Source organism: Vicugna pacos, chromosome 34, assembly GCF_048564905.1.
Source record: "Vicugna pacos chromosome 34, VicPac4, whole genome shotgun sequence".
NCBI lineage: Eukaryota > Metazoa > Chordata > Mammalia > Artiodactyla > Camelidae > Vicugna > Vicugna pacos.
The window spans coordinates 2,613,446-2,626,391 of record NC_133020.1 but is presented as its reverse complement, the minus strand read 5'-3'; the positions used below and the strand labels follow the sequence as shown (position 1 = coordinate 2,626,391).

General features: G+C 43.2%; 1 protein-coding gene across 4 annotated transcripts; it reads left to right on the top strand.

Annotated features, from left to right (window-relative positions):
- The first annotated feature begins 5,024 nt into the window (after positions 1–5,024).
- Positions 5,025–12,046, top strand: ETFBKMT (electron transfer flavoprotein subunit beta lysine methyltransferase). Of its 4 annotated transcripts, none has more exons than XM_031670558.2 (5): positions 5,025–5,201; positions 6,236–6,285; positions 6,690–7,129; positions 9,101–9,231; positions 9,968–12,046. In XM_031670558.2, exons 3-5 carry the CDS (start codon positions 6,804–6,806, stop codon positions 10,309–10,311), a joined length of 801 nt encoding a protein of 266 aa, XP_031526418.1. In that variant the 5' UTR covers positions 5,025–5,201; positions 6,236–6,285; positions 6,690–6,803; the 3' UTR covers positions 10,312–12,046. The 4 variants fall into 4 exon arrangements, with proteins under 4 accessions (XP_031526418.1, XP_006200037.1, XP_072810507.1 ...); XM_072954406.1 differs by lacking the exon at positions 5,025–5,201 and adding an exon at positions 5,244–5,441; XM_072954405.1 differs by lacking the exon at positions 5,025–5,201 and adding an exon at positions 5,244–5,961.
- Positions 12,047–12,946: the final 900 nt, after the last annotated feature.

Below are 12,946 nucleotides of genomic sequence, written 5' to 3'. Positions count from 1 at the left end.
ATGGTTACCGGGGTTGGAGGGGAAGGGGGTGGGAAGGGATAAACTGGGAGTTTGAGATTTGCAGATACTGACTAATATATATGAAACAGATAAACAACAAGTTCACACTGCACAGCACAGGGAACCATATTGATATCTTGTAGTCACCTATGGTGAAAAAGAATATGAGAATGAATGTATGTATGTTCCTATGTGAAGTATTGTGCTGTACACCAGAAATTGATACAACATTGTAAACTGACTGTAATTCAATAAAAATATATTTTAAAAAAAGAATATGTTGATTATGACTTGATGAATGAAGGGGCACAAGACACCCACATGGGGTCAGCAGGTAGCTCCCTCGACATCCAAGTTCTCACTTTGCGGGAGTCATTTAGATTGAAGGTGCAGTTTCTTTTCTTTTCTTTTTTTTTTTGACATTTAACTTAGCTTTATTTATTTCGTATTAGTTTGTGTTTTTTTAATGGAGAGACTGGGGATTGAACCTTGGACCTTGTGCTTGCCAAGTACGCCCACTACCACTCAACTGTACCCTCCCCCCATTTACGTTTTTGTTTTATTATTACTTTTTTATTTTGGATTTTTCTTTCTGAAGGTGCAGTTTCAATACAACTGCACAAAAGAAGTAGAGTCACAAGATTTATTACTCCTTACAGATCCCAGAAGCAAGGGGGCACAATGAGCTGGGGGAAGGGCAGTCCTCTGTTCCAGGTCACCGGCAAGCAGGAGCTGGAGAGCAGGTGGCAAGTGCCTTTACTTACAGGGTGCTTGGGCCGAGGTTACTAACTTTCGGTAGGCTTAACTCTAAACGGTTATTTTAAAAGGTGCCCTGGGACAAGCAAAGCCAGAACTTACTGCGGGCAGCCCCTAGTTTTTCCCTAAGTGTTCAGACTCTGGGTGTGAGAAGGGTTATCATACTATAAAATGCCTCGGCAGCAACTCAGAAAAACAAAGTTGTTTTTCTCATCAGACGGAGGGACTGGAATTCTCACACACTGATGCTGCGAATGTGAAATGACAACCGTTTTGGAAAGTTTGCTGTTAATCACGGCACCATGGGATCCAGCCATTCCACTCCTAAGTACTTGCCCAGTGGAAAAGAAAGCGTATATGTAAACAAAGACTTGTACACAGATGCTGATAGCAGCTTTATTTATAATAGCAAACAAACAAAATCCCCAGAGATCCATCAATAGATAAATGGATAAATGAATTATATATGCACACACAATGGAAAACCACACAGCAAAGAAAAAGAGTGAATAATTGATGCATAATGACATGGATGAATCTCAAAATCATCATGTTGAGTGAAAGAAAGAAAAAAGAGTACATACTGTATAATTACATTTATATAAAAATCTAGAAAATGCAAACTAATCTATAGTGACAGGAAGCAGGTCAGTGGCCACTTGGGGATGGAGGGGACGTGGGGAAGGCTAGGAGGGAGGGATAACATAGGGCACTGAATATGTTCAGTCTCCTGATTTTGGTTACAGTCTCTCGAGTGTTTACAGAGAGCAAAACATCAAATTGTACACTTCAAATATATGAAGTTTACTGTATGTCAAGGATACCTCAATAAAGCTGTTATGGATAAAATTGAGGAATGAGACACTGATATGTAATATTTTTTAATTTCCTCCTTTATCTGATTTTTCTTTTGTTTAATAGAATTTATTGAGTGTCTTAACTGTGGCAGAAGATCAAAGAATGAGATGGTTTGCCTCTAAGTCCAGTAGAGGAGCCCAGCAAAGACAATCCTGCGTGGTATTCCCGTCAGATATACACATAGGAAGCTAAGAAAATGTCAAGGTCAGTGTGTGCGTTGGGGAAGGCTTCTGAGAGGGCCTTGACCCTGAGCCGTGTTCTGGAGGACAAAGAGGTGGTTCAGGACAGTGAGGAGGAGGGGAGGATGTGTGGTCATGGTGGCAGCTTTCTGTCTTAAGCAAGGCATGCTGTGAGAGGACAAGGGCCTGTGGCAGAAAAGCAAATTGTAGCAGAGAGAGGAGGGTTTTGAAACAAGGCAGGTAGGAACTGATTACTGAGAGCCTGGGAAGATGTGATCAGGAATTTGGCTGATATTGAAGGCCTGGGGAGCCAGGGAGGATATCAAGCAAGGAAGAATGTGATCAGATAGCATAGTGATTAAGAGCACAGGTCAAGGTGATGAAGAAAAAAGACCACATAGTGCCCTTAGATTGTCTCTCATTGTGGTTAAGCAAGCATATTTAGTTAGTCTCCAAGTCTTGCTAATGGCTTTTCCTGGATCGCATTCAGATGTGTTCAGTTCTTTCCATGCCCTTGTTAGAGCTTGCTTGGTTACCATAGCATCCTTCAACTGGTGGTCTCCTTGTCTTCGGTCCTACCTCTGTTTGATACCTGCATCTTAAAACTGTCTTGTGAAACTCCAATCTGATCCCCTCACTCTTAGCTGAAAACCTGATCTTCATCCTCCAGTCTTGTGTCTTACCAGTCCTAACACCATAGTTCCAACAGTGACAATCACAGCATTTATAATAGTCCAGGAACTGTGCTAAGATCTTTGCCTTTATCTCTTCAAATCCTCCAAATACATTGTTATTATTGCCATCATTATCTAACAGGTGAAAACTCTGATACTTAGTGCAGGAGAGGAAGAGCTTTCCTTTACCCTCTTAAGTGCAGTAACTGGGACCTGCAAGTTAAACTGACAAAAGGCAGATTAACAGGAGAAAAACACCAGAGTTTACACACGCAGCACACACACACACACACAAAAGGATTCAGTGATGCATAACTCACAGTGGGGGGTTAAAAGTTTGTGCTTATATACCTCACTTAGTAGGCATTGATGCAAAATTAATCAATAGCAGATCTAAAGAAAAAATAAAGACTTTTTTCTGTGCCAATCTGAGGATTATAAACCTGTAGACAGCCTTTTGGAAAACTCTTGAGGACTGTTCTACTGGTTGGAAGTCGAAACACAGTTATATACATTTTTGAGACAAAGGATCGCTCATCAAAATGGCACACTGACATCTTATATAGAGTTCACCAGAGATACACAGTCCAGACCTACACGGGACAAAGGGAGTAGCAGGTCACTGTAACCCCTTGCAGAGTTAGGAAAAGAATGTTATCTGCTAAGGAGTTACATTACTGGCATCAGAAGAAGGGAAAAACAATCTTTATGATTGAGCAGACATTCCTGCCTTTGAGGAGGTCTGGTTACTGTATAACTCAGATGCAGAAAGGGCCCTGGCAGGCAGGGAATATGTTCTGCTGAAATTTTCTTGTCCTGCTTTAAAAAACATACATTTTATTCCATCCTAGGTGATGGGGAAGGGGAGAAAGGGCCCTTAGGGGAAGGACTTTTTGGAAAGATAAATGGTCCTTTAGGAGAATAGATAGGAGATATGATGGCCTTGGGACACTGGCTGTTTGGGTGTGGCATCCAGGTCTCAATTCCAAGATGACTACAGTTGCTACAGGTGGGGGTTTATGACAATTGAGTTCTTTTGGGAGACTCTGCTTTAGGCAGATAAGGGATTTCAGGAACTCAAATCCCTTTTGCTCAGAACATCCCTGTGCCTCGGGGGCCTGTCCTGGCCCCTGTCATCAGGAAGGTTTAGCAGCGTGCCCAAGGTCACACAGCTGATAAGTATGATTAAATATCTGTCCCCCAAAACCCTTAAAGGCATTTAAGTATGGGATAATTTTAACTTGCACTTGCAAGAGAGTCCAGTTATTATCAGAGAAACGGCTCTGTGTACAAAAAAGTAGGTAGATACTTAGAGGCCGAAATCACAAGGTCGAATGATAGCTCAGTTGTTATCGGGGAGTTGATGAGCTTGCTTGGTTGCATTTGGGTCCATGGTGATAAAAGTGAGACCGTTCTTTCTTTCAATTAAAAAGAAAAAAACACATCAACAAACAACAATAAAAAAGAAAATTCAGGTCTGTTTCTCATGGCTTATGCGGCTTATCGTATCCTAGGAATGTGAGACGTTTTCTGGACTAGAGAATGAACGTTTCACAAGAAAACATTTAAGCGTGCTGTAGAGAATGGTGTAGAGGAAGACAGGAACTAAGGCACTGGCAGGAGGGATGGAAGGCAGCAAGCAGGTCAATTTAAAAACGAGGACTGGGAGAGGATACAGAAGCTGGTTACTAACAACAGCTCTTAGACAAATTGATCGTGAACACCCACTAAGAATCCTTGCTAGCACGTGAATCAGTGTTATTTAGACAGTATAGTTGAGAAAAAGGTTTACCTCAGCTGCTAATTTAAAAAAAAAGCCAATAAGTTAATGAATATGGCTTTATTCATCATAAAAACACATATATTCTTACAGACGAAATCTAGGGCAGAATATTCTGAAAAACAAAGTGCTTAGCCCATCAATCCGAAATAAATACAGCCGTTCATCAAAGAAGCAAATGATAAGGATGCCTCTGGGGCTGTTAATTCCAGTAACAAAGTTTCATTCTCCTGTAGTGGTTTCTAGAGGTTCCAGTTTACAGGGACAGAAGCAGACAACGCAAGCCACCAGCTCTACTTTTGAAGAGGTGGCTGCCAGTTCATTTCTCAAACTGCAAACTCCGATGCAGAAACGTGTTTGCCTGTTTCTAAGTTTGGGTCACACACACACACCCCCACCCCCGCCGCCTTTGGCGCGACAGAGCAGGTCTTAACTGTTGTAAGGTACGATGGTGAGTTAATTTTGGAACGTGTTGAGGGGTTGGAAGATGGACATGTGGGTATCACTCAAGATTTAGGTCGTACATGTATGAACATTATGAGGGAGATCATATTAGGACTTAATCTCGGTTGAATGTAAAGCGTCATAATCTGTGTCTGTTTTGCTCACCACTCTATGCCTATTAGTGTGATCGGCACAAACCAGACGCTCCACGGTTTCAGAGTGGATTTTTTAGAAATCCGAATTTGACGTTCCCTTGTCTCCGAAGTGAGGTCAGGGCGCCCTCGGGTTTCGCCTTCCTGTCCCTTTAAGAAGCGCGGTGACGGGAGGAAGCGCCGCCGGGAAGGAGGGCGGAGCGGGGTGGCGCGGGGCGCGGGCGCGGGCGCGGGCGCATCCTCCCCGCGGGAAGCCCGACCCCCGGGAGCGGTCGTAGTGGAGGCTCAAAAACAGATGCAAAAGCGAGTAAGAGGCTTGCCTGTGCTTAGCTGCCCAGGGCGGTGTTCGCGCAGCCAGGTAAGGAGGGAAGGAGGGCTGTGCCTGCCCCTTTAAGACTGAGTACTCCCTCCTCCCTGGTGGGAAATAACGTGCTAACACGTTTGGAACTTGCCCCCTTTAAGGGCGTCTTCTCTTTACCAGTCAATCCACGTGCCAAGGGTCCGCCACATAATCGCATATTCGTAAACGGATGCTGCGCTGGTGCTGGCGTGGGAGGGGGCGGCATCGGCCTGGAAGACACTGTGTCCAAAGTCAAAGGCATCTCTTACTTGCCCTGCTCGCTTTTTAAAACTTAGGCTTGTACAATTCAAGGGCAATCCTTCCTAACAGAGTTAGGCCAGTGAGGTCAGGCTGTTCGAGTCCCTGGGATTGCAGGGGCATAAATGTGGGCTAATTGAACACTCAATGAAGGTCTCTTCTGAGTTCACAGACTAGTAGCCGGACAAGCATTTTGGCCTGCCCTGTGTCTTGATATTTTAATTAATTGCCCGTGTTTAAAAGTGGGAGTTTATGTGTAAATATTTGGATTATCTTGTGAAATTGGAAGATCTGGCGACATGCCCCTGCCTGGCAGCAGTTTGCTGACCCCTTTGGACTGGTTTGAAACAGTTTCCAGTTTGCTACAGCCTGTCTGTTACCTAATGACCAGTGTGCATCACCAGTCTGGCCCCTACTCTGCTGGCATTTGCGCTTGGGACCCCTACTCTTAAATACTTGCGTGGACATAAGACTATTTAAAACACTTATGCATAACCGACCAGAGGTCCCAAACAACTGGGTGTGTAATGTGTTTAAACTACTATTCCTCATTCTTACTTAATCTTATCAAAGCCTCTTTATTAAAACTAGCCTTTCAGTCCAGGTTTGATAAAGATGACTCAATTGATTTACAGAAAGAGATTTGGGAGTTGGTTTTTTTTTATTATAATTAAATCCATAGTTTTTTTTTTTTTAAGGAAAAAATCTGAATCTTAATGACACTGGTTTTATGCTAGGACTATCTTAATTGAAATAGAACGTAGTCAGTATCATTTGTATCTCTCTGCCCACAGACAGTTACATTTTGATAACCTGCAGAGCTCTTTGGCTAGACTTCATAAAGGTAAGAACCATGTTTGTCCTGTTAATTGCTCTGTTCCACCACTAGAATCCAAGCTTCCTGAAGATGGGACTTTTGTTTATTTTGTTCACAGTTGCCAAACGCAGTGCCTACTTAAAAGTAGGTGATTTATTAAATGCACTTAAAGGTTCACCTTATTTTTTGTGACAGGCATGTTCCTGAGGGAGTCTTTCACAATCAAATGCTTGTATGTTTGTTGTTCTAAATTATTAAAAGGATTCTGTTGTGAAAAGGTATCTTTGAAAAGGTTGGGTTTTCCTAAGTTAATGCACCAATGCACTTGTGAATCATCTGCCAGGGAGCTAACACTAATATTTACTTACCATGTAATAGGATTTGGAGGTGTCAGTGAGCCTTGGAATTTTCAGTTTCATTTCTGTTTTTAGGGGTCCGGAGATTCCAGTTGAGATCAGTTTGACAGCCAGACCCTTATTCTTTCCCCACGAGGAGCAACTCTTACCAACAGCGACACCCACAAACCTGCGCTAAGGGCGGGACCAATGGCTTTGAGCCCAGGTTGGAGAGCATTCGCACCCTTTCCCGTGAACGGCCGTGGTGCCCTTCGGAAGGCTGTCAGAAGCAGTGGTCTTCCCTTGTTCCCCTGGGGCCACTGCCCCTGGAGAGGAACTGGAAGCTTTTTGGACCCTGAGATGAAAGCTTTCCTGGAGGAGAACACTGAAGTCACCAGCAGTGGCAGCCTCACCCCTGAAATCCAGTTGCGGCTTTTGACCCCCAGATGCAAGTTCTGGTGGGAGAGAGCTGACCTGTGGCCCCACAGCGATCCTTACTGGGCAATCTACTGGCCAGGAGGCCAAGCCCTGTCTAGGTACGGCCCTAAGTGAAGCGGGGCCTTTAGGGATATCCTCACATCCTTTCTCTCTTCAGCTCCTTCCAGCTCCACATCCTCCGTGCTCCTCTCAAAAAACCAGAGCTGAACCCAGAATTGTTTTCTTAATTTAGAGCAGTTTAAGAATAGTTTGGGGTTGCTTCATTGCATAGTTTTACCTTCTACTCCTAGCTCATCAAGATCTTTCCCCAAATATAGTTCTCTCCCCAAGAGAAATCCTGGGTCCGCTAAGACCCTGGGCAGCTGTTGATCCAGAAATCTCACACCGTTCTCAGATCCGTGGTTCCTAATGCAGAGTTCCTCGGTGGAGCCTAAACAGCCCCAGTCCTTCGGCTCTCCTGGTTTAGTCCTGTAAATCCTGCTCCTTAAAACTCATACTTCCTCCATCATTGCTTCTTTCCACTCTCTCAAAGAACAAGGGCTGCTCAAGGATTCCCTGTTCTCCAGTGGTTTATTGACATCGCAGGTGAACTCTGGACTTGCATCTGCGTTTTTAAGGTCCCCCCTTTCCGACGCTCCATACTGCAAAGGTCTTCTTTTAAGGACATTTTCTCATACATTCACACTATGCTTTCTATTAAAATGCAGCTGCTGAAACAAAGGCAAGAACGTTGAGCGTTTCAGTCTAGTCTTTGCTCTTAGATTGGCAGAGTATTTAATCTGTGTATGCCTTGAGGTTACAGAGCTGTGAAATGAAAAGGATAAGGACTTCTCTTTCACAGGAATGGTGGGGTCTAATAGAATTCAGAGTGTATAATTTTAAATACAAAAAAAAATGTGATCACAGAGCTTTTTGGAGAACCCTGAGGCCTGGAAAGCTTTCCGGGTAGTATCAAACAATCCCAATTTTCTGGTTGTTATGTTGCCAAAATTTCAAGCTTTATTTACTTACATCATATTTTTGAAATAACATCTTAAGTGACGTCTGTGAAAGTTATTGTTTATCAACTCCAAATATAAATGCAGTCAAATTCTTTAAGAGACTGTCTGAATCAGAGGTCACAAACTGGTGATCCACAAATGTGTTTTCTTTGGCCTTTACTTGTAAACTTTAAAAAGAAATCAGTTGCTAAGGGGAGCGTACAGCTCAAGTGGTAGAGCGCATGCCCAGCATGCATAAGGTCCTGGGTTCAATCCCCAGTACCTCCTCTAAAAAAACAAATAAAAAAGCAGTTGCTAACATTTAATACTTGAGGGATTTCACATAAAAGTTTACTTTGATTTGAAAAACAAGAATCTCTGATAACATCGGATTTCTGTGTGGCAACAGCTCACCGTGGGTAGCAGCTGTCCCTTTAAGACAGGGCGCTACATCCTTGCTGGGCCATACTTCCTGCCCTTCATGATTATTCCAACACCGAGGTCAAGGGTCAGGTGGCATTTATTATTTCAGTATTTTCCCATTCATCTTCATTTGTTTGGTAACTACTTAGCCCTGGTCCAGATTCTTTGGTTGAACTGGACTTCGATGGCACCATACCGGTGAGTTCATTATAACATGCCTCAAGCCGTGGGGAAAGCCACTCTGTGATGAATGGTCAAAAGGAGATGAGGGCTTTTGGATCTGGCTTACTGAATCCTGGCTCCAGCAGCATTCGGCCAGTCTGTATTCTTGGTGCTTGGTGGTTTCTGGATCATAGCAAGTGCTCAATACTTTTTTTAAAAGTTGGCTTGAAGAGCAGGAGTAGTCGGTCGTAGGGAACGGCTCTTCACACCTGCTCAAGACAAAGACCAAAATGACCAGGTCGTCTCTCTGCCTCCTCTGCCCAGCTCTTAAGATTGACATTGTGTCAGTCTGGTCGGGCCAGACTTGCCAATGCTGGGCCAGATTCTTCTGCTAAGCGCCACTCTTTCTTTGTCCAGTCAATCCAAAGAACACATGTCAGACACCGCTTCCTGACCTTCTCCCGTCCCTCTTAGATAATGCTTTCCCTTTTCTTTCTAATTTAGGTACCTTCTGGATAATCCTGGTGTCGTCAGAGGGAAATCCGTGTTAGATGTTGGGAGTGGATGTGGAGCTACGGCTATCGCTGCTAAGATGAGTGGAGCTTTAAGGATCTTGGCCAATGACATAGACCCTAGTAAGGACTTCATATTTTAAAATATCTAAAGCACATCTCTTTTTTTCTTACAGGATTAATACCTACAGGTGCCTCAACACGATGGCCTGTTTCCGTGTGTATTTTGTAATCTGACATAGTGAATTTACTGAGTGGGACGTTACCTGCGGGGCCTGAGTTGATGGTGCATTTTTTCACAGGAGGACTTTGTGTCTGTCAGATGTCCCAAAGCGATGCCAGCCTGGGAGCACTGCCTGGATTTCTGGGCTAGGACTTCCCTGAAATATGTGGGTAGTATTTATTTGACCAAAACCCAAGGGAAGAGAGGCGTGTGTCTTTGAGGGTGATTTTGTTCCGTTAGAGCAACGTCACCTGATTTTCTTCTCGTCTTCGCTTTCACTGAGGACCTCGCCCTCGAGAGCCTCAGAGGCTCTCAGCTCTAACTTGCCATCCTGTCAAGCCCAAGGCTTGTTTCCTTGTCTCCTGGAAAGCCGTGCCGAGATCAGCAAATGCTCCTCAGCATTCCCAGGTGTTTGGGTGTGGTTTATTTTCATATGTTTGAGAATTGTAGGTAATAGCTTACGTTGCCGTATACTTTAGGCTTCTTTATCTAAAAAAAACCTTTCAACAGAAAGGGAAAGGAAAATATTGTTTCTAAAAGGAGAGTTTCTAAATTATTTAATCAACAGTGAATTAAAACAGCCTAGCACATACCAATACCAATTCACTATGTAATTTCTTTTTTTTTTTTTCCAAGTTGCAGGAATGGCTATTACACTTAATTGTGAACTGAACCGACTGAATCCTTTTCCCATTTTAACCAAAAACATTCTGGATTTGAAACAAGATAAGTGGGACCTTGTCGTGTTAGGAGATATGTTTTATGATGAAGACCTGGCAGACAGCCTGCATCAGTGGCTGAAGAACTGCTTTCGGGCCCAGAGAACTCGAGTCCTGATTGGTGACCCCGGGCGACCCCAGTTCAGCGGCCATGGCATTCAGCACCGGCTGCACAAGGTGGTGGAGTATCCGCTCCCAGAGCCCACGAGGCTGGAAAACAACGGCCTGACGACGAGCACGGTGTGGGAGTTTCAGCCTTGAGCCTGCTGAGTGGGACGTTCTCTGGGGGGCCATTATCGAGGTACTTGCAGTGTGGATGCAGCTACGTCTGGGTTTAACCCTAGAAGGAGCTCCAGTTCAAAGAATGCATGTTCAATGTTAAATGGCAGGTCTTGTTCTGTCAGCCTTTGTCATGCAGACTTGTTCTGTGTTACGCCAAATACAGAAATCTCTCTCTCTAGTTTTTTTTTCCTAGTTCTACTGCTGTAGTAATGTAATTACAGAAGGCAAAACCCAATGATGACAACATGTGATTTAAGTAGCAGAGAGGAATCAGATATTGTAGCAGAGTGTATCTTTGAGTTACACTAATGATGATGTGTCTTTGAGTTAAACAAAATACAGAAGAATACTGTATTTTTTGAAAAATCACCTGTAAAGGTCAAAGATGCAGTTAGTGTGGCACGGAGCACATGGCTTTGGAGTCAGGCTGCTGTCACTTTCCAGTTGGGATTTGGGGCTGGTAGGCTCTCTGAGCTTTAATTTCTTCATAAAACAGTAATAAAATTTAATAAACCGGACCTCGAAGGGTTATTGTATTAAATGAAAGTACAAAGTGCCTCATACAGGATTAGTACCTACTAGGGCCCCAGTTCAGGAACATGGATAAAAATACAGGGTTAGAATTTCCTACATACTCAGTACTGTGAAACCTTATGATGCCTTTTTTATGGTTTACTGAGGTCAGCTAGAAATTGGTGATGCCACCACTGCGCGTCCCGGGGTCAGGATCTCATGCATCAATAAGAACATTAGGACGTAAATGAGAAACAGCGTGAAGAAGAACGTGCACAGTGCACCACTGCTTATGTAAAAAGGACACGTGCACACATATGAACGTGTGTGCATTTCCTGGCAGTAAACATAGGATATCCCTGGGAAGATGAGGCGTTGGTACCAGTGGTTACCTTCTGAGAGGGCACCAGTAAAGGGCCAGTCGTTGCGTAGACAGGGAAGTAAGAAAGGTGGATGGGAGTTTTGGAGCTGGGGTCACAGCGGACCTCGGAATTTACTTACTCGGGGTTCTTGAACTTTGGACGTCAGAGTTTACTACAACCCAATGAGTCAGCTCTTGCTGAATCTAATTTCCATTGGTCTACTGGGGCTTAAAACTTATAAACTCACAATTTTGATTCAGCTTTAGTTAAAATTAATAGAAACTACAGGCTGCAGTGGCGCTGGCTGGCATTTGAGAGAAGGGGTTTTGGTTGACATGCTCTGTGAAAGCTCAGGGTGTTCTGCTGAGTGTTGTCCTCAGCGAGATAAGGAAGAGGAAACCTGAGCAAGTTACACTCTGGAGAGCTGTGGAAATCAACTTGATGAGGCAAAGAGTAGATTTAATTTTAAATATCTATAACCCTGTTTCTGTTTTCCTCTCGATGTATAAGGAGGGTACAAGAAGGTCTTTGAGATATCCACATATTACTTAAAATATTTAAAAACCGTCCATAGTTATATAATGGTGAGCCTTGAAATGACGTCACAGCTTAACAAGCAGGTTTGGATTGAGACTGTTCACAGTTAAAGAGGTTACTGATGTAGTGGGATTAATGTCCACCACGTTTATAATTGTTCCCTACTCACTGCCCTTGGACTTGGTTTCTTTTTTGTGTTCCTTTTTTTCTGCGTTTTCTGATTTTAATTGAGCATTTTGTGTGATTCCATCTTCTCTCCTCCCTTAGGATATCAACTGTATTTATTAAAAGACATTTTTTTAGTGGTTGTCCTAGTGTTTGCAGTATGTATTTACAACTAATCCAAGTCTACTTTCAAATAAGACTGCACTGCTTCGCGATTCTCAGCTTGTTCAGCTTTTATCTCATGAGGACAGGAGTGGTGACTTCCTCTGCACACGTCAGATTAGAAACTGGACATCTGCGTATTTTATTTATTTATTTTATCCTTTATTTGTTTTCTTGTCTATTCATTCAACAAATATTTGGGTTCTTTATCTGTACCAGACACTGTTCTAGGCATTGGAGATGTACCAGTGGGAAAAAAAAGAAAAAGAAAGAAATTCTGTCTTCATGAGGCTCACATTCTAGGGTGGGGAGACATAAGAAGTAAAAAATAAAACATGTCAGATGGTGACTGATGGAAAAGGGAAACAGAAAGAGGCAAGGGTGACAGGGATAGGTAAGATAGGGCGGGGGGATAAAACTTTTAAACAGCGTGGTAAGAAACAGCTAATATAACGAGAAATATTTTTTAGAAAGTCAGGCTGCAGACTGCTTCAGGATGATAAATCCTTTACCGATCCTAAAAGTCTGACACATTAGATCTTGAAATCAGTTTCCCCAAAAGGGGAAAAAGCTATTGACATGGTTGGGTATTCAATAATAAATCTTACTGAATTTGTCTTAAGCAAAAATTCCACGCGTGGAAGACCTTCCCCATTTTACGCACATATATACACATACCGCCCTTGCAGTGAGTGGCAGGATGTACATCCATGCTGTAAACGTGTCACACTTACAAGGTAATTACAAGGACAAGAAATAAGCTAAATATGGAAACTCTTCCTCTAAACATGTGCAGGCAAGTCTACCACCCCGTATTTTCCCTGTTCTTCACTACATCGGAGCTGAAATAGGAAACTTCAAGAAAGCCCCTGACG

What these genes read in the sequence shown, in the direction of transcription:
- ETFBKMT (XM_006199975.4), top strand. Translation starts at nt 6,804, where the DNA reads ATGGCTTTGAGCCCAGGTTGGAGAGCATTCGCACCCTTTCCCGTGAAC. An exon ending in GGAGGCCAAGCCCTGTCTAG is followed by an intron (nt 7,130 to 9,100) that starts GTACGGCCCTAA and finishes TTTCTAATTTAG; the next exon opens with GTACCTTCTGGATAATCCTG. An exon ending in GGCCAATGACATAGACCCTA is followed by an intron (nt 9,232 to 9,967) that starts GTAAGGACTTCA and finishes TTTTTTTCCAAG; the next exon opens with TTGCAGGAATGGCTATTACA.